The sequence below is a fragment of the Pipistrellus kuhlii genome, unplaced genomic scaffold (assembly GCF_014108245.1).
Source record: "Pipistrellus kuhlii isolate mPipKuh1 unplaced genomic scaffold, mPipKuh1.p scaffold_m20_p_15, whole genome shotgun sequence".
Classification (NCBI taxonomy): Eukaryota; Metazoa; Chordata; class Mammalia; order Chiroptera; family Vespertilionidae; genus Pipistrellus; species Pipistrellus kuhlii.
The window spans coordinates 36,045,965-36,073,754 of NW_023425460.1; the positions used below are offsets into that span (position 1 = coordinate 36,045,965).

Sequence of the window (27,790 nt, forward strand, 5' to 3'; positions counted from 1 at the left end):
CTGCTCAGCTAGCCTATGGTTGCACGTCCTCACCCAGGTTTTCCATGTGTGGGAGCACGTGTTACTTTATTTCATGCTGTTCTGGTTAGTTTTCAAGGTTGCCTCTCGGCTACTAAATCAGAGAAGCGAAGTTGAAGTCAGGAGTAATTGAGACCTAGAGAGTTTTACAGAATGAAAAACAGGATCAAAATGACATTGCTAGAGAGAAAAGCAAAGTGTCAGGTGCCTCTGTACTAGCCAGTCCTGATGCTTGGTATGAGGAGAGGAGGACAAAGGTGCCTGTTTGGTGTGGGCAAGTGGTGGGAGCTAGCAGTCTAAGGCTGAGCAGAAATGCAAACGTCTAACATCTTCCCTTGAAGCTATGAATAAATTAACTGATTGAAAAAGAAGGTAAATGGAAGCTTTGAAATGTGGGGCCCAACGGGGTCATTTTGTGAGATAGTGATGGGACTTTGGCAGGAGGGGGGGGTTAATAATGTTGATATTTTTCGATTTTTATGTAAATGCCAGTGTCCATCTTACTGAATGAGATTTTATATATTTTGAAAGTTAATTGGAGAGGAGATACAAATAGCCAAGAAAAAAAAATCTTAACCTCACTACTAATTCAATAAATGCAATTTAAAACAGTAGATGGATTCTGTTTAAAAAAAAATCCTTTACAGTGTCCTGGGTGATTGAGGGCTTGCAAACACAGACATTCTCATCTTGAGAGAGTGTACACTGATGCAACAATTTCAGAGGGCGATGTGCAATAACTACAGCAATTTTATATATACATATATATATATATATATATATATATATATATTTGATTTGAGGATATATGTATGTGTGTGTGTGTGTGTCCTCAAATCCAGGATGCCAGTAACTTCTCTTTCAGCAGTGCTTGCTACTTACGTAATTTTGTATGCTCACTAACTATGTAAGTAATGTGTGTGTATGTGTGTCAGCACTGTTTGAAATAGCCAAACATGTAGCATTTATTAATAAGATAGTGACTTACTAAATTATAGTAAACTGTAGTGATCCCTCATGAAGTGGCTAACTTTGTATGTGCTGATATGAAAAGAGTTTTAATTTGCTATTGTATCCACTAGCACTGGACTGGAGTAAGAGTTTTGTAACATGAACGTCTGTGAGTGTGTGTGATGTATGTATGTGGCCACACACATTGATCTATATAAGCCCTGGATACACTTGAGTACTGCTTACCTTTTTTATTTTTTGTCATTGCTACTATTGTTGGTATAAAGGTAATCTATGATTATAGTAAAAGCTCAAAACACCCCATTGCTAATCTCTTGAAGACTGGTGAGAACTGAGGTCTCTATCACATGCCCATAGTACTTACTTCAGCAGTGTTTGCCCTTTGTAGGTTTTGATACATAGGCTGCTCCATGTAGAAATTAGACTGGAGGGCTGGAAACAGGAAGTAGAAACGAGGTTCCCAGTTCTCACAGAAGACCAGAATTGGTGGGATGGTGGTTATATAAAGTTGTGAGTTTCCTATTATTTCAGCTTGTGAAATTCTCCTTTGTGGTTCATTTCAGGAAAAATTTTTGAGCAGTCATTTTCACAACTGCTTAAAGGGCCACGGTTGTTTTTCCCTAGTGAAAGAGATTAGTCCTTGGGCAAGTTGTTGTAAGATTACTTACTCATGCAAATGGACCCTGAGGCCAGTGATGGTCCTGGCCCCTGTCTGTGCTAGCTCTGGTCACCACTAGCATGGAAATGTCCAAGTCACCAGTTCAGTCTTTCATTCAGGAAGTGAGAAAGGTCCAACATGTTACCACATGTTCTTTTACAAGATGATGTTTACAGATGAGCAAAAACATAGAATTATGCATACATGTGATATTGCCATGTGAAGAATTCTGATACGAGCCATATCCTCTTCCTCCAAAATCACATATATGTATAATATGTAGCATAAAATTGCAGAGAGTTAGTAAATTTTTTGTGCTCATCCATTAGCCCTAGAGGGCTCCAGAGATCCTATGGTTAAAGCCCCAAATCATGCCTATACCATGACATACACATACATTTATTAAGTCAACAAACTTTAAATGTGTCAGGCTCTGAGCATTGGTTCCCACACAAGCAAACTTAAATAAGACGAGAGTTTTTACAAAGTTTTCAACCCAACAGTTTGATCTCTGTTGTTTCTGTAACTATGTATATTACATATGCATTCCCAAATCTGCCTATACTGGGTAAGTCAATAGAATGTAGGTTTCCTTCTTACTATTTTGATGTCTGAGTAGCAGATTTAATGTACTATGTGCATACAATGTATGGGTGGGTATATACACATTAACACACACACACACAACACACAAACACACATATGTGATTTGTAAACATTAACATGTTTGTTTCCTGGATGAGGACTTGTCAATGTGTTCTTAGTTGAATGTGGGGACCAATAACAAATGCCACATTCAAGAAATATGTTCAAAAGTTTCCCATAATACCTCCTGTGATTGACTGTAATTGAGATTGTAATTCAGCTTGTCTACTAAGACAGAGGTGATACAAGAAATAATAACATCCTTGACATGACTGTAAACTATAACACATCATGTAAATTACAACACAGGTTTCACAGCACAATGGGCATGACATATCTATGCCAGCCATAGACCCTTGTAAGCCAATGCTTCCCAGAACTCACCTCCCTCAAATACAGAAACTTCCAATGAAACAGACAGTAATTACAAAATGTCATCTAGGGAGATGTGAAATGAGACTAACACTAACCTTTGTGTAACAAACCCAATTATGCATTTGCAATCTATCCCATAGGGATGAGCACAATAAGCAAGTGAAAGAATTTTTCCTGTGTCATATGTCTCAGTGCCTTGGCTACAAAAATCCCTAAACCCATTACAATCAGAGAAAACAACAAATAAAAACAACAACAAAAAACCTGTTCAAATTAAAAAGCAGTACCTTATTTTTGCACATTCTCTACAAGACCCATAACCTGGAATATAAACAATGAGCTCCATATATTTAAATTATATACTAAATAATAATGAAGAAATAGAGAATCAAGAGAAATTTCAATCAGGAAATGAGAAAGAGAAAACATAGATATTGGAATTCTTGAAGCAAATGACTCTCAGCTACATTTGCTAACACTACTGCCTCTGAGCTGTCTGAGCTCTTTCCTTCCTCCTCCTCCTCCTCTATGTTTCTTTTACTTGGTGCCAGGGTTACTGTGATGGGGAAATAGATTCCAAGAAGAAAGAGAGAGAAGAAGGGGGAACAGGGAAAGGGAGGACATGATACTGAGAAAATCTCATTTTTTATATTCGGTCAGGTCAGGCTTAGATCCTTTTCTTCAATTGGTAGGTAATTTTTTTTTTCTGCTTTGTTTTGACAGGGATAACTTTTCAAATTAAATCCCTTTATTGAATTTTCACTCTTGGATAGTTTCTGAAGATGCTGCCTTTGCAAAAAAAAAGTAAAATAAAATAAATAAAATTAGAACTGATATATTTCATGCCTCGCACAAGCTGAGCCTGAGATGACAGTTTGACATTATCAACCTCCATGCCTGCAGGGAACACAGGAATAATGTCGGGGCGGGGGGCGGGGGGGGGGGTGCAGATCAGGGAAAGTGATGGCCTTGTCGTTTTCAGGATATGGGGTTATGGGCATTAAATGCCACAGCCAGAAAGCAGCCACATCCCCAAAAGCTCGGAAAGAAAGCAATCTAGGATTCCACCCAGGGCTTTCTAAACAAGGATGTAGTCATGGGAGACAGACCCTGAAGCTCTTTCATTAGTTTTTATTATGGGACTTTCTGACCCTCAGCATGTTCCACCACCAGCATCGTCAGCTTCACCAGGGAGCTTGTTAGGAATGCAGACTGCTGGGCCCCTCCTACATCAGCATTGACATTCTGACAAGGTCCCTAGGTGGGACCTGGTAAGTGAGGTTAGGTAGCCAGCTGGTTACCCCGACACTTGGTCAGCTATGCATTCATTCATTAAATAAATATTTATTAAGCTCTATCTACATGCAGACACTGGGACATGTGCTGGAGACGGACTATTGAACAAAGGCATACATGGCCCCTGCACCCTTACTGGTGGAGAGAAAACACTGTGATCAAATAATCACGTAAATGGAATGTGCAATTAAAAACTGAGATGAGCACGATAAAAAAATATATATATATTAAGAGTTGGATGAAAGCAAACAAATTGAGAAACTCGTTTAGACTGGGAGTTCCAGGATTTTGTTATAGTTCTGTGGTTTTATTGGATGCTATCTTTAGGGGAAGCTGGTTGAAAAGTACAGAGGAATGTGACTATTCTTTACTACTTTTATGTGAGTCTAAACTTATTTCAAAGTGAAAAGTTAAAAAAAAAAATAGAAATTGATGCTTGAGATCTGAACCACTCATAGCAATTAATTACACTGAATCCATCAGGGAAGAGGAGAGGACATTCCAGGCAGAGGAAACAGCGGTAATCTGGGCCTTAAATTAAGTCCTAGAAACCTGTGGGGTCCAATCTTGAAAACAAATTTAAGGGTTTGTAGGCAAGAAGTGAGGACAGGAATACAGTGAGGTGCAGCTGAGGAAATGAACAGGCACCAGCCGCTAAAGGTCAAGGTGAGAACTTGGCTCTTGATCGCCAGAGCAGTGGGAAGTCAATCAAAGCTTGAAACAGATGATATGATTGCTTTTACCTTAGGAAAAGGCTGCTCTGGCTATTGGGTAGTAAGACGTGAACTCTGGGACCCAAAAAAACATAATCAGCTGCTGGGCAATGGAAGCGTCTCCACCACACTGAACTCACTGCTCGGTGATAATTGTGGATAGTTCATTCTCTTTCTCTCCTCTACTTTTGGGACCTCGTTCTTATCCTGTCTTTTCTTTCCTCATCCCTTTCTTCTATGCATGTTCCCTTTCCCTTAGTCCTTTTCACCTTGAGTGCCCAATCTTAGATCTAGTGGTACTCCGGCAACTCTCAGACATTCAGGAGAACCTCAGGAGAAGAGGAGAAGAAGGAAAGGTACATTGTTGTTGTTTAAGTACGTTTGTTAAACTTTCTATGACTTGATTCCCTCATCTGCAAAACAGGAACAATGACCCACAAATTGTGAGGATTCCTTGTGCTAAAGTTGATAAAGTGTTAAACATAATTCTTCGTCCAGGGTAAGTCTCTGTAAATGTTAGCTACTATAGGACACATTATTGTTAACTCATTTAATTTACAGTGAAGAAGCTAAAGCATAAAGTCTAAGTAGATATTTCAAGGTCACACAATTAGTGAGAAGGCTTGATTTTTTTTTCAGACAAGGGTTTAAATTCTGGATTTGCACCTTTCTTTCCTCTGTCATGTACCTAAAGCCAGGTCGTGTGTAGTCCTTCACTGTGGATGTCCTCGCTAGGGCTGCTCTGAGCACCTGGGGTGCAGACCTGGCCCTCCTGCTGCTTATCATGGGACACACAGGATGATTCTTCTCTCCCCTGTGCCCTTTAAGTGCTTTCTGTGTCTCCAAACAAGACAGGGAGGCATTGCCTGAATGACATCCAATCAAATAAGGGAACAAGAAAAACCAATCAAAACAAAGCAGCAGCAACCACAGTAATAAAACATGGCAGAAAAGAGGGATTTTGAGTTTTCACATTACTAGGAAAGCAACACAGCCTGATTGAATGAGAGTTGTCAAAAATGACTAAGACAATTCGGAATTACTAAAAGCTGGAAGAGTCATCCTGTCCAAATGACTTGGATTTTTGCCAGTGATTTTCCTGAACATAGACATGGTTCCTGGTGGATTGATAAAATGAATTATCTCAGTGAACACCTTGGAAAACTTGATTTACTTACGACCATCCACAGTTCTGGCCTCGAGATGCACAAGATCTGGTTCCTTGTTTGAACCCATCACAGACCTAAAAAAAATGAAGAAACAAGCAACTTAGCAACTTCACTCATGCCTTAGAGAAGCTCAGCTGAGCCTGGGGACTGACTACTGATGTCCACAGGACTCTAAAACCACTATCCTTGGGGTATATCCACCCTGCTTACTGGTAAAGTCTGACAGTATAATTTCCACTTCACATAAAACAATAATGAAACTTTTCTTCAGTGGAGTTCAAGCTTGACTCTGGCAGAGATGCTGTGTGTTATTAGCTCAGGCTTTTCAATAAGTCCTACGCATGGCATGTGGTCTCAGGCAAAAAAAATCTCCCTACAGTATTAAACTTTCAAGACTTATCAGGCAATGCCAGACAGGTGGTTTTAGCTGCCTGACTTGAACAGTGATTACATAGCAAAGGGATCTAATTAATTCTCTCATTTGAAATTTGCAAAACTACCTACTGCTATCCTTTGAACTATGAAAACCAAACCAAACACATGACCCAACCAATGTGAATGCAATGTAGCAAAAGAATAACCATTCTCTTTACTGTTGGACTAATATTAGGGACATTATGTCCTGCTTTCTTCTTCTAGAAAGGAGAAATGCCCTAATAAGGGTTTATAATTTACTCCAAAGAGTCAAGGGCACATGCTTGTGAATTTCATCATTGGGATCTGAATACAGGAAGATGGTGACACTTTTCACTCCCATTTCAGTTAAGTTTTGCTGGGACTGCTTCTCCAGGAACAGTGGCCCTCCATGTCCATACTGAAGCACTGACTAGATCCAGAGGTGACCTCTTCTGACAAGGCCATGGTCACCAGCATCTAAAAGCAAACAAGCTCCCTGACAAAACTCCAACTAGAAAGCCCAGTGGCTAACTGGGTTTTGCAAATTATGGCTGGGTAGTAACCCATTGTTCACCTCCTAAGTTGCCTGCTCAGAGTTCCTCCCTTGAAATGAGTGGCACCAGTTATTCCAGAAGACTGGCATCCCATAAAAAATGATGTTGAAATTAGCATGCAAACCTATTTGCTTGGCCCCACTTGCATTGTTTCAAGTGCTCATGGCCCCAAATTAATAAAAGCAGTGGTTTCTTAAAATCTTTTGATGTATGTAAAGGCAGCAGCTGTTGTTTCAAGGGGCTGTCCCTCTCAATTAAGGAAATGAAGCAGGGGCAGCAAAGAGACCTTTGTTTCTCCGGCATCTGCTGTGCCTAACCGGCTCCCGTACCCTGCTTGAATATTTGTCCATCTGTAACAAAACAACTGCAATAACGAAATAAAACTTTTAAACTAAACCACTTAGTTTCCAACTATTTTTATTTGCTAATGTGCCCACCCATTTTCTTGCAGTCTAGGAGTACCTCCAGGTTACAAAGAATTATTGACGCTTTTATGTGTAGCACTGATGAATTCTCAAAAGCGGACACCAAGCCAGACTAAATGTCTGCGGAGGTGCTGGTTTTGATGGTCCTGCCATTGACCAGACACCTTACAAAAGCCCATGGGTACACTGAACAACATAACATTCTCTAGCCTATTTATACATGTTGGTTGGAACTGCAGTTTGATGTTTTTCTGAACATTTTAAGACCAAATATTATACTTGATGATGATGATAGATAGATAGATGGTTGCTAGGGGCTAGGGAAAGGGGAAAATGGGGAGAGGTGATAAGTAAAAGGGTACAAACTTTCCATTTTAAAATGAATGAAGCCTGAGGAACTAATGTATAATAACATGGTGATTACAGTTGATAATACTGTGTTTATAGTTGTAGTTTGCTAAGAGTAGAAATTATGGATTCACACACATACACAAATAAGTTAAACATGTGAGGTGAAGGATATAATGACTCAATGTAGCCTTTCACAATGTACACATTATACACTTTAAATATAATTCTATTTGCCAATTTTACCTAAATAATGCTAAAAATGATGATAAACCAAAGAAAAACAGCATAAACATAAATGTTCTCTTCATCTTATTTTCAGAGTGAGATGTCTAAAATGGCTTCAAGCCCTAGCTGGTTTGGCTTAATGGCTAGAGCATCAGCCTGTGGACTGAAGTCCCAGCTTCAATTCCAGTCAAGGGCAAGTACCTTGGTTGCAGGCACATCGAGGAGGCAACCAATTGATGTGTCTCTCTCACATTGATATTTCTCTCTCTGTGTCACTTCCCCACCCTTCCACTCTCTCTAAAAATCAATGGAAAAATATCCTTGGGTGAGGATAAAAAAAAAAGAAAAGAAAAAGAATGGCTTAAAGTATGTCTAGCTAATAAGGCTATCTAGTAATAAGTACAGAGTGTGGGGCACCTTTGCCTGATGCTTCTAACCTGCCCCGTACACATGTCCCAGTCATGCTCCATCATGGTCGGCTGGACCTCTTTACATAGATCCTTCTCTGATTTTTCTGGGCTCCTGAAAGGCAGCTGCTCATTTTTTTTTAAATCGGTAAATTGTCTGTGCTTACGAGAACATAGAGAAAAAAAGTTCCCTTGATAAATACACAGGTAACACTTTTACACTGGTCAGTATTTCCTATATATCTGATACATCTGGTTGGCCCTTTATGGAAAGGTCTTTCTCTTCTTTCCCTTTCCCTTTGGCCAGAAAGAACCTCTCCATAAATTTGAGAGGGAAAATGTGGTCCTTTCATGATATAAAAAGGCAACAGGGTGGCGGTATCTTTATATCTTCATATTGCCTTTAGGTCTACTTGAGAGAATAAATTCCCTTCTTGAACTGAATTTCTCAGAAGGAAAGTCTGCAGGCCTTTGCGTGTACTTGTATCTGTCTAGAAAGCCCTTGACCTTCTTCTGCCTTGTTAACACTTACAGTCATGGCTCAGCTATAGAAGTGTGAAGTTGAAAACAGGCTTCCCAGCAGGGGTGCCACTTAAACTAAGTTGGTTCACTTTTGACACTTCCAGAACCATAGACATACATTTGCCCGGCATAAATGAGGGCATGTTTCAACTGGTGACACATCTGTCTATCCCTCTTATTCACAGACAAGCTCAAACCTTTCCCAATTTCCATGTAGGCACCAAGTATGCCATGTAAGTTATTCAATACATGTTTACTGAATGTTTTTGGATACAGAAGAAGTGCACAACCAGCCCTATCAGCATTTATCACTTTATCGGTGTGTGTGTGTGTGTGTGTGTGTGTGTGTATGTGTGTGTGTGTGACATTTGAAAAGTCACTTAACATCTCTGAACTTGGATATTTTTTAACGTATAAAATGAGGTTAAAATATATTTTCCTAGAATATACATCTTAAAGCACTTAGCAGATTCCTGGCACATAGAAAGGGCTCAAAAATGCATATGATTTCTTCTCTCCTTTCCCTTTCTTATTCAGGAGACAGATGGAGAATATTAATACTCATCTCAAAATTAAAATTAATGTTGGTAATAAAAGCTTCTTGAGAGATCAAGGGTACCCTAATAGCAGAAATGATTAATCATCATAAATCAATAGGCCAAAAAAAAAAAAAGGACTCAACAGCCCAGAGATGAAGTACATGAATAAATAAAAACACTTATGCATTCAGTGAAACTTCTCAATGCCCTACTATGTGACAAGAACAAGAGCTACAGATTCTCTGCCCATAGAGGCCTCAAAGCTATGGAAGAGACAATAACCCACTGAGACAGGATTCTAATATACAAGGCGCTCTTGAAGACACAGGATTGCTGTCCTTTCACTTGCAGAGAGAGACCTGGGGGAGAAGGAAGGAACCGGAAGGCTTTAGAGCAGTGGTTCTCAACCTTTTTAATGCCGTGACCCTTTATTTCCTCCTGTTGTGGTGATTCCCAACCATAAAATTATTTTGTTGCCACTTCATAACTGTAATTTTGCTACTGTCATGAATCATAATGTAAATATCTGTCTTTTCCAATGGTCTTAGACAACCCCCCTAGTGGTTCGACCCACAGGTTGAAAACCACTGCTGTAGAGCCTAAAACACAGCAGCGGTTGGGAAAACATAGATACTTACATTACGATTCATTAATATTAGCAAAATTACAGTTATGAAGTAGCAATGAAAATAAGTTTATGGTTGGAGATCACCACAACATGAGGAACTATATTAAGTGGTCACGGAATTAGAAAGGCGGAGAACCACTGCTTTAGAGTAAATGGACTAAATCTTAAAGGAGATGCAATATAGAGGAAATGGAAGAGCATTCTATTTAGAGATAAATAGAAGGTCAAAAGTTCCTAGATCAGAGAGAGGACGACCCAGACAGGCATCCACTAGTAAGTCCATAGCATGCATCTCATGTTTCCAGAGGAGAGTAGAAGATACAATAAAAGGCTAGGCAGGGGCCTTTGTGCACCACGTTTAAGGTTTTGCATTTGATACAAAAGGCCATAGATGCCACTGAAGAAAATTAAGTGCTTAATTTTATAAACAGCAGAAAAGAATTGTGTCCCCACATATCTATATGTAGTCCTAGCTGACAAAGCAAAGTGTAAGGGGAAGGCCCTTACCCGGCTCTGTTAATGAAAACAAGACAAAGCCAGCCTCCTGCATCTACACTCACAGCATCTTCAGCTGGCATCACACATAGGAGCCATTTATGAATAAAATCTGAGAATTACCAATGTCAAGAATGCAAATAAAACAGCCCCTCCAGTCCAAGGTGATGTCAGCAACGCAATGTCAGCTTTCTGAAATACAATCTGCCAAATGCAGCCTTTGTCAACATTTTCTACAGAGAGGGTGAGAAATGTCACTGGTTTATCATTCCCCTGGCATTTTGTCCGAGTTTATACCGGTTTACTGTAGTGCTCAATAAGTGCTGCAGAGCCAAAAATGTCCTAGGAGATAACCTCAGAGCAGGTATTAAAAATGAGCACAGTGATGGGCCAGCACCTGTTTATTGGGGTTGAGATCTGCAGTAAATGGCTTAGGAAGGAGTGAGGAGGAATCTGCAGAGGAACAAAGCGGGGGGAGGTGGAAACACCTGTCTTTCTCTGTCTTGTTTCAGATGGAGCAATCCTGGTCCCAAGGGTTCTCTTCAGAAACAAAGCCCATGGGTCCTGCCTGCTACAGAGGGAAGAAACAAAGTGCGCACAGGTATTAGCGACTGGACACCCTCACTTCCTCTTCTGTAGTGAACGGTTTCCCCTTCACTGGCCACTTCAGTTAGGCTCTCAAGACAGATATCATCAGGAGAGTCCAGGCTAACGAGGTAGAAAAGAGAAGAGAGAGAAACCAGGAACGGGATGTCTGACCCAGAATGAAGGAATATATAATGCTTAGGAAGATTGTGAGAGATAGGATATTTGTTGCACAAAGTGCTTGATAGAAATAAAGTTGAAAGTTTGGAGAGTCATCCATAGAAACAGGAAACATGCCTCCCCAGACATGAAAATGACCAGGTCTAAATTGGTCAAGACAAACCATTCTGTGGCCATGCTCCACTCCTCTTCCCCACTCTTCCTTGTCTGCATTTCCTGTTTCCTTCTTATTTCCCTACTTTTATGGCTCCTCCCCTTGTTTGTCTGTTTGTGTTTTGCTTTGTCTTTTCCCTGAATACGGATGAGGGAATCTAGAGAGACACCAGGGAGGATGACAAGATCACCTTCCTGACCTCCGTTTGGAAATAACAGTGTGGACAAGATGTAGAGAAATACATTTAAAATAATCAAAGAGTTTGGGGAGGAGAGGTGGGAGAAGAGGGGTGTTTAAAAAGGAGGGTAAACAGGGGAGGAGAGAGGACAGGGTAATAGAAGAAAGAGTGAAAGAGAAGATGGGCAAGAAAATATAGAAGAAAAAGAGATATCATAGATGAGAGCAAATCATTGACTAGCTGCCGCCTGCATGTCCCCCACTGGGGATCTAGCATGCAACCTGGGCATGTGTCCTGACTGGGAATCGAACTATGACCACCTAGTTCATAGGTTGACACTCAACCACAGAGCCATGCTGGCTGGGCCCACACTGTTTTTTAAAACTCTAATACTAAAAGCACTATGTCAAACATAATGGAAAGTGTACCAAAGTTTTAAAAAACAACAACAATAACAACTTTAACACAATTCTTCCATCTAGAAATAACCACCTTTAATATTTTGTTGTTGATCCTTTAGTACTTTTTCTCTGTGTAGGGATTTCTTTTTTAAAAGTTAATTTTTGCATCATATTAATAAAAGAGCACAGCATAATATACTATAGAAATGCACTGTTTTGCCAGTTGCACAATATTCTATAATTTACTTAAGTCACATTCTGACCATGGGGTATTGCTATTGTTTATATACGACACTGTGCTAATTATCTTTGTAGGTAAATATTAGCATGCCTCAGGTTTTCAATTGGAAGACTTATTAAAAGAGGGAATTTCACTTGCTTGAAGAGAATGATTATTTGCTTAAGACTCCTCATATATTGTCCAACTGACTCCCAGAAAATTTATACAAATAACACTCCTAGGAAAAGCATATAAAACTGGCCATTTCTCAAGTTCTCACCAAGACTAAGCATTACTTTCTCAAAATTTTAATTCATTTGATAGACTAATAAAAGTCATACCATTTTTGCTCCAATTTTTATTTTCTATATGTGAGGTTAAATATTTTTTATTAAATTGCCACTTTATTCTTTTATAAACTGCCTGTCATATTGTGGGTCTTTATCTCTATAGAGATGTATCATTCAAGGTTTTCATTTATAAGAATGCTTATCTGTTTAGGATAGTTATCCATTTTCTGTACCGTATTTTTTCATACATTCGATAATTGATCAGTTAGAAACCTGGATTCTTTGTTTAGGGAATTAAAAGCACTGAAACAACAGAGGTCAGCACCACTCAATAGGTTTTTTTTTATTTTGTTTTGAGGGAGCAGCAAGTCTTGCATTTTTGCATTTTTCCTTGGCTAGGACAGAGAAACAGGGAAAGGGAAAGGGGTGTGTGTGTGTGTGTGTGTGTGTGTGTGTGTGTGTGTGTGAGAGAGAGAGAGAGAGAGAGAGAGAGAGAGAGAGAGAGAGAGAGAGAGAGAGAGAGAACCTGCACATCACCCTCTTTATGGTGAAGATGCGCAACTAAACAGAGAGGGGGAGGATGCAGAACCACTGGGGGGAATCTCCATCTCCGAGACCACTAAAGGGAATGTATCACTGGGAAAATGCACTTACTTCTGAGGTCTTCATCCCAGGTCAGACCCTAAAATATTCCTTTCAAAAGAACTGAGAGGTTTTGCCCTTTTTTAAGCAGAGAGGTTTTGCCCTTATTTAACAGGTGCCATCTTAATGATGCATTAATATCTATGAGAAATTATCTAGCTACCAGCTCCAATCAAGGGCAGAGAGATATCGAAGACAAAAACAAAGAAACACAAAATATAATCCAGTATTGGGCTTTTTCATCATCTTTTCCAGTCACCTTGTTGACTAAGCAACTACACAATGGTATTAGTAAGTAAACATCCAAGAGGGAGCCATTATTCCTTAGAGAAGGATTTTATATGACAAAGAGATAATATGTTAATTAGACCAAATAGCCAGAATGACCATCCAGATGACCTTTTGGGGGGAAGTTGGGGCTATGAGGGCCTAGGAAGCTGGGGTTGTGAGGGCCAAGCCCTTTGCAAGAATTTCATGAATCAGGCCTCTAGTTCCAATATTTAAGAAGTGATCAAAATAGAAAATGTCCATGAGAAGGCCACAGTAATAACTGCTACAAGCAAGATCGACTGATAAATACTAAAATTAGCGGGTAAAATTCATAGCATTAAAATATCTCCCAAAATATTTACTAATTATTGTGGCAATCTTAACATATGTTCACACAATTTTTGATACTCCACCTGCCAGGATTTGGAGTTTAATTTTCCTTCCTTTGAGTATGAACTTTGAAAAAATAGAGCATGAAACAAAGAAAACAGTAACTGCAGTGGAGAAACTTGGCAGATACCACTTAGGCAGGTGGTCAAGGTGAACATCAGCAGCAATGAGACATATTGATGCTTGCAAGTCTTGATACGATGTCATAAGAAGCATACATCATTTCTTTGATATACTACCTGATAATCCTCAACCCAGTAATCATGAAAAAATACTAGCTTAAACCAATTTGAGGGACACTCTACAAAACAACTGACTAGTCGATAATTTTGTAACAATGGTGTCGAGTGTTACTGGAAATATTGGGGGAACACTTTGTAAAGTATATGATTGTCTAACCACTATGCTCTACATCTGAAACTAATACAAAATAAAATTTAATGTAAACTATAATTGACAAAAAACCAAATGATTAGTGAGCTCCAAAATTATCCAGGCCATCAAAGGTAACGAAATACTGAGGAACTGCCACAGATTTGAGGAGATATGAGATTGAGGAGATATGATAAATAAATGCAATGAAGGATTCTGGATTGAATCTTGGATTGGAAAATGGGACATTTGTAGGAAACATATGGAAACCCCAGTAAGATTTCCATTTTAGCTGACAGAATATGCTAATGTTATTTTCTTAGTTGTGAATATTGCACCATGATTATATGAGGTGTTAATATTAGGGAAAGTTGAGTGAAGAGATATGGAAACTGTTTTATCTTTGCAATTCTTCTGTAATTCTAAAGTTATTTCAAAATAAAAAGTTAAGGGGAAAATAAAACTATGCCAAATCTTGTAAGTATATACTTAATTACAGCAAAGCTACTATAAATACTCAAGTGATCTGTTTTTACTAAATCAGATCACTGTGATGAACTGATGATGTCATTTTATCATATAAAGCAGATAAACTACTATAGCATTTCAGGCTGTCATAAGTTCATGATTTATATACATCAGCGATTACAAAAATAAAGTTATATTATTTTTTAATGATGACTGGAGAATGGCTCATTGCTGAAATGTCTTTTTATTCAGAAGTGGAAAACAATATGGACATGCAGAGTTTTTATTTATTCTAGGGCTTCCCTGGTTATTATGGAAAGAGCCTGATGTAGGTTGACAATATAAATATGGTGGGTAGAGGAACTGTTGAATGTGAGGTCAAGTGTGATGTTTGTGCTGATGTGGCTCTATGCTATGTCTATTTTGGATTCTACCTCTTGGCTACTGAGTTACTCAGGAAGGCTAACTGCTCATGAGAAACACATGGAAGAAATGGTGTGTTCTCTGGGTTGGTGATGCAGAAGGGTTCCCAGGCACATAAATATTCTAACAAGTTTCCTCTTGTCACAATAGAGTCATAAAGTTGCTCTGTTCAGCACATGATAATGGTTTTGTAATTCAATTATGGGTAATATTTGTCCTCTGGGATTTATTTGCCTTAAACTTCAGCCTTCATGTAAATCCCTTTCCCATAAATCTCATAAATGCTGTAGCAGGTTCTGTCCCCATCCCAGGGCACAGCTTGCCATGCCTGTGAAAACCCTGACAGCTTTCTCTATGTGATGGAATTGCTGTGTTTGAGGGGTTGCTGCTTTAAGTGCCAGAGCCAACCATAAAAAACAGTGGGACAGGTCCATTTCCTCGGTTACTCTCTTTATAGTCATATAAATCCTGATGGACAGATAGACAAAGTTCCAGTTCATCCAGAAGGCTGTTTTCAGCCATTTATCTAGAATTTGGTAGAAGAGATTCCTGCAAGTCATAGGATGTCTGATGCAATCGTTTCTATATTCTGTAAGAATAATGAGATTCTGATGCACAAACACATCAGGGTCAATCATCTACTGGTAAATAGATTCACTCATCTGATAGTTTTGTTTTTGTTTTTTGGATCTTTCTCAACCTGCTCTGCCTTTCATTCCTGCCCAGTCAAATGAGCCAATCTCTGGGTCTTCTCTACCCTCCTGTCTAGAATTTATGGCCCCACATTTTATTGTTATCTACTAAGACAATCCTCTCTAACCCTACTTTTGATTTAAAACAATAAATATCTTTGGTTGCCTCACCCTCAATATCCATTCTTCATTTTTCATTCATCACACAAATATTTATTGTGTACCTATCCCATCAATTCCAAAATGCTCAGATTTTTTTTCATTTTAACATCTTTTAAATCAGTAGGTATCTTACAATCATTGAAATAATAAAGTTTGTCAGAAAATTTTTGACAGATACATAATAAAAGGGTCCACCATCATTCAATGAAAATTTGAAGTTCATGATATATGGCCTATGCCAGCCACTGTTTAGTCACTTACTTATCTTAGCTCTTTGGTCAATTTCTTTTTATCTTTGGCCCATCAAAGGACAAATCCTTTTCCTTGGGAAACATTCCCTAGAGAATTCCCACCACATTATAGATTAATATGAATATATATATTTGTGTGTGTGTGTATATACATATTATTTCCCTTCCTTTTCATATCTCCCACTCTTCTTCAGTGTTTCAACATAAGATGTGCTAGTAGTGGTTGATCTTACATTTCAGTATTTTTGTTATAGAATATAGGGGGAATCAAAGGCATGTTTATAATTATTTGTTTGGAAAATGACAAGTAATACAAATAAATAGTACAATAATTAATAATATGACAAGAATAAACTCTGTTTTGTACTCACAACTGTAAGCCTACTTTTGCCCACCCCTCTACAGAAAGAAGCATGACTCAGAAGAGAAATGTCATCCAAACATAGATAATGTGGCATTTGCAATTTGTTCTCATCTTGGGAGGAAGATATGTGCCATGTTTTAAGTTGCACAGAGAAAATCCTATCAGGCCAGGTAGAAGCATAATTTTGTTTTTGTTTTCATTTGAAAGTTATATGTGGTTGAAAAAGATGTGCACAGGTGCCAAGTTTTCAAGGGGTAGACTGTAATGATTCCATGCCGGACCAACTTGGCCGACCTACAACTACCTATATTCCCCAGAGCCTTTGCATGGTTGCAGGTTAGGAGGGGTCAGAAGGAAATGTTTGGGATTTAGTAGATAGGAGAGAAGCAGCAGACATTTCACTCTGAAGGTTATTTTGGTTAGAGGTGGTGAGAGGCAGTGCAGAAGTAAAGGTAGCTTTGAACTTGTCCTTTCTCTCCCCTTCCCAAGTCCATGTCCAGCTTGGTGACCCCAGATCTTGGCTGCAAACTCACCGAGGGGCAGCTACGCAGGGGCAAGATCCTTCCCATATACCTCTATAGGGGGTCCCTAAAGTTCCATCTCAAGCTACAGGGCCCTCAAGAGCAAGTTCCCTTTCTCTTTATGGCCAAGAGTTAGCTCTGAAAATTACTCAACGGATGCAAATTATATGAACTGGGTAACAAACGTTTTCAAATAATTCAAATAACTGGGTAACAAACATTTTCAAATCAAATATAACAGTAAGCTGATTTTCTATCCATTATTCCTGATTCTGGGGCAACAAAGAAAAATAGTCATGTACACATTAAAAATTCTCATTGAAGATAAATTAAGTTGATAAATTAAGTTGAATATTCATCATGCATTACACATGTTTAGAGTTTAACATGAATTCGCTCTTTAATCCTGACCGGTCTATGAGGAAGACACTAGTATGATGACTAATATGCATTCTATCATAACTTAATAACATGTAACATTAGACAAAATTATTTTACTTCTCTGGGATTTTGTTTCTATATTTATCTTAATATAACATGTTATCATAACTTAATAACATGTAACATTAGACAAAATTATTTTACTTCTCTGGGATTTTATTTCTATATTTATCTTAATTATTTCTCATCCTAAAATTCTCAACACTTCCCACTAATGGACAATTCTTGTTGATATCTTCCCATGAACATTCCTCCAGCCTTTCCTAGGGTTTCACCATTCCTTACTTTCTGTCCATGTGGCTAATTGGAATTTACTGTACCCTCCTGGTCTAAATGTAATCACCAGTTATCTGCCCCTATTTCCAGTAACCCCTCTATATGTAAGAGAAACATAATCAATACGTTAAGTCTGAACCTACTTTTAATTAAGTGAAGCAGCTCTAAGATTGCCTTGTCTTTTGCATAGATGATAGATTGCTGAGTGGGTTATAATAGAGACTGTCTTCTGTTGTACTGACCTAAACTTGAATTAGATCCCAACAAAACACATTCATCAAGTTCTAATAGCAAATTTGGCTTTTGGTTGGGACTTTACTTATTCACTGCTGATCCTATAATACCATGTTCCTCTTCAGTGTCAAATTCAAACTTGAGTTCCTTAACTACTGTACTGTCATACTAACAGGTATTACTGGAGGATGAGGGTGGGAAATAGGTCTTGAATTTGTGGCTGAGCTTTGCTACTGAAAACAAGAGCCATGAATCCAGAAAAACCAAGTTCCAAAACTTGATTTTATTACATATTATGTGTTATGTCAGATAAATTACATAACTTTTCATTTTATCAAATTGAGGGTAAGAATCCCTACATCACAATCTTATTTTGAGAATGAAGTAGTATGGGTTATCTAGTGCCTGAACCACTGTATTTACTTAACAAATATGAATACCTATTATGAAATTTTATCTTGGGGACAATCAGTCCTTCCATCTGTATTTTCCCTAATAATAATCTTTCCTCCTATTTTATGTTAACCAAATAGATTGTTTCCTCTTTAGGAATCATCTAAATCATGGCCCCTCAATTTGAGCCATGCAGTTTGACTGAGTCTCAACCCCATCTCCTATTTTAGTTCCTAGAGTAGATATGTGTCTGATCTAAACAAGTAATGCATCACCTTATATAACCCTGATCCAAGCAAGGCCACTCATTCAATCCTGGGACAGACAGGGGAAGAGGCAGACAGGGTTGATGGGGAGTCAAAGCTGATGATGCCCCTCATTGCCTCAAACTGGGGAAAGCCAAACTGAGAAGGCAGCTAATAAAAATGATAGCTGTAGAATCAGCCACTCTTAATATTACTATTAAGTATTATTACTATGAGTTAGTGGGCACTCAAGATAATTTTTAGGTGCTAAACATATAACCAATTTACAAGAAACATCTAGTTTAATAAAGTAGGTATTGCCCCCACTTCAGAGAACAAAACTGAGGCACACAGAGGTTAAGGAACTTCCCCGTGATTCCTAACTTAGCAAATGGAAAAGCTAAAACTCACACTTCCTATCTCTGAACCCCCTAATTTCCGGTCTGTACTGCCTCCCAATATAATTGATTTCTGAAGGGCAATATTGTGTTAAGATGTGTTTTATAATATGCCCTATACATGTAACTTGGTTTTGGAAGCAATTTGTACTTCTTAGAGGAATACTTAGATTTATGTTAGCTGTAGTAGTACCAACAGCAACCACTGAGATAGTATTAAAGAAAAAACTTTTATATTCCACAATTATTTTACAATTGCCAATGACTACTTTCACACAATAGCAATGCCACCCAAAATAAGTTATATCTCAAGTGTACTAGTTGATGAGGAAAATATATCAATTGATCTTCATTTTTCTCTATGGCAAAAGCTATTCTACTACTCAGGGTGACAACTCAATTTAGCACTCGAAAGTTTCCTTGAGTCCCTTCCACACCCCCTCAACCAGGCTCCAAGCCAAAATTATTAAAGGGGATTCTTTGCATTATACCTTCTGAATAATCCTAGACATCCCCAAAGTTCCTATGTAATTTGAATTAACTAGTTTCCAAAAGTAAGTCTAATATATATTGACACCTTGTCTGCTAGTCCAGGAAGTTGAACAGAATCAGAAAATACAGACCATCTGGATAGAGACCAAGAGATTTTCATTAATAGTATTGTGCACTGTGCAATTCACCAGGTTTTGTGCCCACTCTGGAAAAACCAACAACAACCGAGCTTAAAGAACTCCTGGGGTCTATTTGCTAAGACCAGCCAGAGAGACACACATGCAGGCATGGTGGCCAAAAGAGCCTTGGCTTTTCTCTACTCCTCTGCCTGAATGGGCCGGATTTCTAGGGCTCACTGCCCCAGGCCAGCAGAGAAGGCCAGGAGGCAGAAGCTACAGAGCGCACTGAATTGGTAGAGCATAGACATTGGAGCCAGACCAGCTGTATTTGAATCCTGGCTGTGCTGCTTTCTGTCTGTGTGACCTTGGCTAAATTACTTAACCTCTTCATGCCACAGGTTCCCCATCTGTTAATGATGATAATGCAAAGCTTACTTCATAAAAGTGTTATGAAAATTAAATAGCTCTGCATAAAAAGCTGATCACACTGGCTTCCATGGGGAAGATGTACCTTTCTGTTTCCCAAGGCAGAGAAAGGGGTGCTGTTTATTTTACTTAGTAGTCAGATTGAGTAGAATTCATACACAACCATGTGTAAAGTTTTTATAAAGATGGTCCGGTTATGAAATTTGGTTACAAAGGGCTTCCACGTATAATCAGGCTTTCAGATAGAAGACCCTAACTCAAAGAGTAGAAAAGAATGGATTGCAATTAGCACCCCCTGAAGCAATGATGGGGCCCATTCACCTCATGACACTGTGTGTAAACAAGACCTTCAATGAGCCATGGAATATTGTGTACCATGTGCCACCTGAATGGGAAATATTCTCATCTCTGTCCTTTATTTTAGCCTTGTCCAATTTGTTAGTCAATGTTTTTCTTTGTCCCTCTGGGTAGGAATACTCTTCCATTCAGTGCTCTGTGAATTGTAACTTTCTGCTTTCTAGTGCTAGGTTCTCATGGAGATATTTTCAGTACTTTGGAAGAGGGACCTGAGGAAAGATCTGTCCCTCAGACCTTCTCATTGGCAAAGGCATCAACTCCATTTGGAGGTTAAAGGAGGACCACAGTAATGCAGGCCTTCACTTATTTGTTTTCCAAGGCCATTCTGTGCACATATAATACCAAGTGAAAGAGAGACTAAACAAACAAAAAGACATGGACCCTCTCTCCCAAAATGACTTTATAATTTCCAAGCAAAACACACAGAGGTGCAGTGTCTCATGAATAAGGGACACAAAGAGCAAGAGACAAAGAGAAGTGAGGATCCGAGGAGGGAGAGACTCGGGGATGGCTAGAGCTGAGCTCCTGGAGAAGGGAGAAGCCCATGTGGATTCCAAAAACAACTCTCATGCCATTCTTGAGCAAGAAGAGGTGAATGCTTCTATGCACAAAAACCTCCTTCAGTTAAACATGTCTTTCTTAAATATATTTTTTACTAGAGACCCAGTGCACCAAATTCATCCATGGCTAGGGTTCCTAGTGGCTTCCAGCTGCTGGCTGGGGCCTCTCTTTCCTGACTGCCAACTGACAACTGGGGCCTTCCTTTGTTCTGTGCCACCCCCTGGTAATCAGTGTATATCATAGTGAGAGATGGAACTCCCAAGGGGACACTTTGCATATTAGGCTTATATATATATATAGATTGGTTTCAGAGAGGAAGAGAGAAGAAGAGATAGATACATCAATGGTAAAAGATAATCATTGACTGGTTACCTCCTACACACCCTACACAGGTTTGAGCTCACAACTGTGGCATGTGCCCTAACCAGGAATCAAACCACGACTTCCTGGTTATTAGGTGATGCTGAACCACAGTTAGAGCAATACCAGATGGGCTATAACTGTATTTTTATGATGGAAAAAAAAGTTCCACATAAAAGTCACTATGTGTTATCTTTGACCAGTTTATTTGCAAATGGCCCATCTTTCACTTTTTCAGCATTTTAGGAGATTTCTCTAATGCATTTCTCTAGCTTTCAACTCCCACAGGGATTTTAGACCAGCATTTGAAAATGAGAAATATAAAAATGCATTCCTCCTCAAAATGCATGCAAATCCAAGGGCTGATGGGAGACAGTGTGATTTCAGGAGGCGTGAAGGGAGACACCTTTCACTGCCCTATTCGCAGGAAGTTCCTTGGCTCAGGAAAGGCCATTGCCCCTGTGATTATGAATGACATAACAAGGCATACTGACACTCTGCTCTGAGCTAGCGCTTTATAGCTTGTTTATAGCAGCAAACATCTGAAAACAGCCTTAGTAGCTTTGCTATGAGTATATTAGATGTATCCGGGTAAGGAGTCACATCTTTTGGCAGGGTCAGGACGTAAATTCCAAAAGGTTTGTCATGTGATGTCAAGTTACACTAGGATGTTGCATACTTTGGTTTTTTTTGTGTATCTAGGCCACAGAAACACAAAAGCTGAAGGAGCTTGTGGTATTTCCCTTCTTATCACCGGTAGTCACCATGCCCAGGGAGGAAGGCCATCTCTAGTGTAATCAGGAAGATGGGCTCAGGTGGTTTGACAATACATATATTACTCTCTCTGCCTCTTCATCATTTGCTGTCTGTCTCTCCCCTCCCGTCTCCTTCCTTCCCATTATCTTCCCCCTCTCTCACACATATTTCACTTTCCTCTTGCACTCATCCACCAATATACACAGTCTATTGTTATACATTAAATAAGCCTAGAATTCACATCTGATCTATATCCTTAGAGGAAAATGATACTTAACTATTAAAAAAAAACGATGACATGTATTGTTAACTGCATCCTCTCACACAAAGAAAAAAGGCACAGAACAGGGTGTGTAAGCTAACATTTATGTCAATGCAAATTTATGGGCTAAATGTTTTTGCCCCCCTCAAATTCATGTATAGAAGCAGTGATCCCCCAAAGTGATAGTACCGGGAGATGAGGTGTTTAGGGGGTAAATAGGTTCAGATGAGATCATGAGTGTGAAATCCTTTAATGGGATTAGTGCTCTTATAAAGAGAGGAAGAGACCACAGTGCTCCCTCTCTTTCTTTCCATCCCGTGAGGACACAGAACCAAGGCACCCTCTGCAGCATCCTGCCATATTCTCTGAAACAATCAGGCCTTCACCAGGAAGAAAATATGCTGGCGCCTTTGATCTTGAACTTCCCAGCACTTTTAGAACTCTGAGAAATAAATGTGTTGTTTAAGCCACCCAGTTTATGTCTTTTTGTGAAAGCAATTGAGCTAAGAATATATTTGATAATTCATGCAATATTCTGGAAGGGTAAGAAAATAATTAAGAATGCTGGTTGTTTCCCAAATGATAAGAAGAAGGTATAGGAACCTTGGAATCAGGAGTGGGAGGAAGATCCGCTCTTAGACTAAAGGAGACCTACTTATTTACAATGAAAAGCTTTATTTGAATATGTAAAAAAAATGCGTGCATAATGGTTTCAGTAATAAATGTCACTATTAAAATGTTAAGTGTCTGTCTCACAAGTCTCATCAGACTAGAACAAAACACCAGTTCCAAAGCCCCTGCTGCTCACTAATCTCAGTCATCTATTTGGGGTTTATTAAGTAGTCCTCGATACATCTTTAATATCCCCTTAAAATGTTTACTACACCATTGCCAGGTCCTGCCCTGGGGAGCTGTGGGCATATTTCAACCAGAACAGTCCTCATGTGAGAGCTCTAGGTGAGAAAAAGAATTCAGTGCTTGTTTATAGGGTGACATCTTAATAAGGTCCAAAATAAAGCGAGACTCACCAGTAGAACCTGTTGGGTACAACCCCTTCCTGGATAAGCTGCCACCTTCTCCCAAACTCTGCAGAGCTGTATAACTGTGGAGAAAAGAAATTACTTAGCACCACTGAATACACCAACAGCAGTTCATCAGAACAGTAACAGTAATAAGAACACCTACCATTTATTGACCACCTGCCACATACCAGATGAATGCTCCACACATCACCTCTACTCCTCCCATACATTCTGCTTGTCAGATATTAACACCCCCATTTTACAGGAGAGGAAACTGAGGCTCAGGAACATTAAGTGATTTGCTGGAAATCACATGCCCTCTAAATAGTAGAATGGTCTGGGATTGATAACCCATTCTGCCTGGAGAACAAGTCAGCTGAACCACGGGACCCAGCATATGCAGATCACTGACTGTGTGGAATACACAGAAGTGCAAAATCTAGTCCTCGCTCTCAAAAAGCAGAAGGCACAACCTGAATGTGACTGCAATATTGAGAGATGCATGAGGCAGCTGTTGATAACAGGATGCAGAGGAAGGAGGCTCAGTAGCCAATCAGGGATGCTTCTCAGACCTTGTGGAGATTCGGTTGGGAATCGGAAAGAATGGCTCCATTCAAACTGACAGCGAAAGGACAAGCATTATTCACAAAGGGAACAGCATAGGACAAAGAGGTGAGATATGCAGGGACAGATATTAATAAGCCTGGCTTATCTAGATACATTTGGATGAAAATGCTGAGGGCAACTTGGAAAAGGCTTTGAATGGTATGTTAGGGAGACTAGAACATACCCTGCAGATAAGAGGGGCCAAGTTACTTTTTATAACAGTAACCAGAAGAACTTCAGGCTACAGCAGGAGCCAGCATTGGCTAAGTTCTTACTTAGTCATCCAAATGCTTCTCATGTACTATTTCATTTAGTCCATAGCCCATACCTGTGATATATGAAGTTATTCTGACCATTTTTACAGATGGTTATATAGCTAGTAACGGTTCAAGTCCACGTGCAAGCACTCTCCAAGGGCAACTGCATAGAAACGCTGCTCACGAGACAGAGTCTAACCCTCCACTGCTCCATCTCTCCCAATGTCTTTCTTCTCCTACCTCCTGCTCTTCCTTGCCCACATGACACCCCTGCTCCTCTCCAATATTCTTTGCAGCACTATGGAACCCTTTTGTGCCTCTGGAAGTGTCCTCGGATGGTAGCCCTGAAACTCCTAATGCTGTAGGCATCATGGCTTCCATTGGCCTCTCGGCTACTGTCTTGAAAAATATCATTTGGAACATAGTCTTTCTGCTATGTGCCTGTTCTAACCCACTCACAAACCCCAAACTCCCACCATTGCATTTGCCAAATCTCATAGTAATTGAATGGTGAGTCACTGTACCCGGGACCTTGCTTGCCCAGCCTTGTCCTTCTTCCCCAGCCCCAGCACTCAACAAAGAGTCCAATGACTCACCAAGTGACTCACCAGGGCTGCAGATGCACTCGGTATGGCCAAGGAACAAGGCAGCCCTAGTGAGGAAGCACTGACCCTTAAAAAAGCTTCCTACGCCATTGTGTCCACTGGATCAGAACACATCCTCCAGCCAAAAAAAAAAAAAAAAAAAAAAAAAAAAAGACAGAGATATCTGGCTACTAAAGCTAGCAGTTCGATTGGCTCCAACTACACAGCATTTGGGCACCCAGCCAAGGAGAATCTGTGGCTTCTTTCTTTCGAGTCTTATTATTCTTTTCTGCTCCATTATGTCTGCAGAAGAAAGTTTTCCTGGGCCCATTTCATGCCTGATTCATTTTAAGAGTGTGAAGGAGGGAGGCAGACACAGCCCCCCTCACAGAGATAACAGAGGAGGGCGCAGCTCACTCTTAACTCAAACCCAAGCAGCCGGAGGACCCAGGTCCTGCGCTGTAATCCCAGGAAGTCCTGAACACCCTGCACTCGCACACGCAGACTGCTAGATCAACAGCAAGCACCTGATCTAGGACTCCTGCAGCTCCCTCTCCCCTTTTATATTTTTTAAAACCCAGAACTGCTTTGCATGAGTTTAAAGAAGACATAGTTCACACCATTGTGTATGGCTTTGTCTGTATATAAATATATATTAATATTAATATTTATATGCAAAGATTTATGCCAGTGTTCCAGCATCAGGGTGATTTAAAATAATAATTCCGCGTGAAGGCTGATACCATATGTATACCGAAAACCATATATAAACTCTGAGAAATCAGATGGCTACACCAGGTGATTGCTATCCATGCTCCCACGCGGAATTCATTTCCATGAGGAAGTGCCGGATGCCAGCATCTGAATGTGTGTATTTCTTTCCCTTCTATGTCTTTTTAAATTGATCCCCCAGGCTTGGATTCAAACCCAGGGACCAGTCAGGCATGTCCCATAAAATTTGTTTTTATCTTCTTCCAGGGGCTGCTGTGTTATTTGTGAGCATCCAGAGGCCCCTGGAGCAGTGGATATACTGAGTAACCCAATAAGCCAAGCCTCTCTCCAGCAGTTCAGTGACATCCTTTTCAGGTTCTTCTCTCACAAGATCCATTTTGACTTGTCTCCTTCCCATCCACACCTGAGCATCTCCCCCCCCTCCCCGCCATGCCTCCATTCACGCTACCCACTCTGGCAGGGGTGGCTTCAGGATGTGCCTATCTCAGTGACTGCCAGTGGTCCGGTAAGGCCCAGATCAAGATCACCTTCTCCATAAAGCCTCTCCTACACACTGAAATCCACACTGGCCTTATGTCCAAAGAACTATAGTACAGTAACCAATGCTATAAAACTACAGGGCACATGTTTATATTTAACTCTCTTAATAGCCTTTCTTTTTTAATTTAAAAAATATCTTTATTGATTTCAGAGAGGAAGGAAGAGAGAGAGATAGAAGCATCAATGATAAGAGAGAATCATTGATTGGCTGCCTCGTGCATACCCCCTACTGGGGATTGAGCTCGCAACCCAGACATGTGCCCTTGGCCAGAATCGAACCTGAGACCCTTCAGTCCACAGGTCTACTCTCTATCAACTGAGCCAAACCAGCTAGGGTATCTTAGTAGCCTTTCAAGAGAGTCTTCTATGAATTCAAGGCAGAAATTCCTATCTAAAAATCACCCTAAACTATCTGAGACCACACCTACATCTTTGATGGGAGGTCACAAAGCTTTTATATGTCAGGAACCCCATCCCTCTCTATCTGCACAGTGCCTAGTACGTAGTGGATGATCACGGGGCAAAAGTCTCAATTATGCACCATGCAAATTTCTTAATGATGATTCTACCAAGTAAAATGCCCAGATTTCCCAATAAATGGACAAAGGCAATTTATCAGATGACTATTTTTTGCTTCCATGAATCCATAGTTAGAGGGCTATACTCACACAAGTAAACAAACAAAACTATAAATATCAGCACCTCTGAAACTCCCAAGGATTTGCAGCAAGCAGCTCTTGTATAGTCATTCATTCCCACACAAAGCTGCTCTGTGTCCTCCACATACCACTTCACAGATTTGCCCCCTGAGAAGTTAATAGTCCAGCCTGGTGTTCTACCAAGAAAAGGGGAAAAAAGATTTGAGCCATTCAAAAGTTAATGTGTTAATTAAACCTGCAGAGTCTGACAGCAAAGTTCTCCACAGAGAAGGGAATGAAATCAAAGACTTTTACCAATGACTCTCTGGGCAGTAGTAGAGGCTCTGGTTAGAATGACTCAATGTCCTTCAATAAAATTAATGGAGTCACCCTAGCCCATTTGGCTCAGTGGTTAGAGCATCAGCCCACAGACTGAAGGGTCCTGGGTTTGATTCTGGTCAAAGGGCATGTACCTTGGTTCATGCTCAATCCCTGGCCTAACACGGGGCTTGTGTGGGATGCAACCAATGTCTCTCTCACATTGATGTTTTTCTCTCTGTCTCTCTCCTCACTTCCACTCTCTCTAAATATCAATGGGAAAATATCCTGGGGTGAGGATTAACAACAGTAATACAATTCATGGAGTCATCAGCACCTACATAAGATTTCCATCCCTCCCTGTGTGTCTCAGGCTCCACAGCTCTAAGGACCGTCAGAACACAGAACTGAGAACTACCATCAGGACTACCATTAACATCTGTTGCATCAATAGCAACAGCAACTGCATTCTCCAGCAATGCTGAGCCTGCAGAAGGCCTTGGAGAGGACAACAGGACATCTGAACCATTTTAGGAGAGCAATGTCCACCTATAAACCTTTGGTCACAAACAGCAGAATGCGATTTGTGAAGGGGTTGACATTGTTTTGTTTTGCTAATAACCCTGGCACAAAATATTGAGGAAAAGATTGAAGGAGTAGACATCTTATAAAGGGAAGGAAAAAGGATCCAAGGCAGAAAATCCTTCCTGCCTAAAATCATCCTAAACTATCTGAGACCACATCCTTGTACTCCTGAGCTCACACTGGAGGCTTAGCTCTGCTCAAGATCCAGCAGCAGCCTCAGGGCTTAATCCTCCACTC

General features: G+C 39.9%; 1 protein-coding gene across 4 annotated transcripts in view; it reads right to left on the reverse strand.

Annotated features, from left to right (window-relative positions):
- SORCS1 (sortilin related VPS10 domain containing receptor 1) overlaps positions 1-27,790 on the reverse strand; it is a 434,488-nt gene that overhangs the window by 111,165 nt on the left and 295,533 nt on the right. For all 4 annotated transcript variants that reach the window (XM_036438961.2, XM_036438959.2, XM_036438958.2 and 1 more), the window contains exons 5-6: positions 23,300-23,373; positions 5,856-5,920 (exon numbers count right to left, since the gene is read on the reverse strand). In XM_036438961.2, the coding sequence (XP_036294854.1) occupies positions 5,856-5,920; positions 23,300-23,373 (139 nt within the window). The remainder of the gene's footprint in view (positions 1-5,855; positions 5,921-23,299; positions 23,374-27,790) is intronic.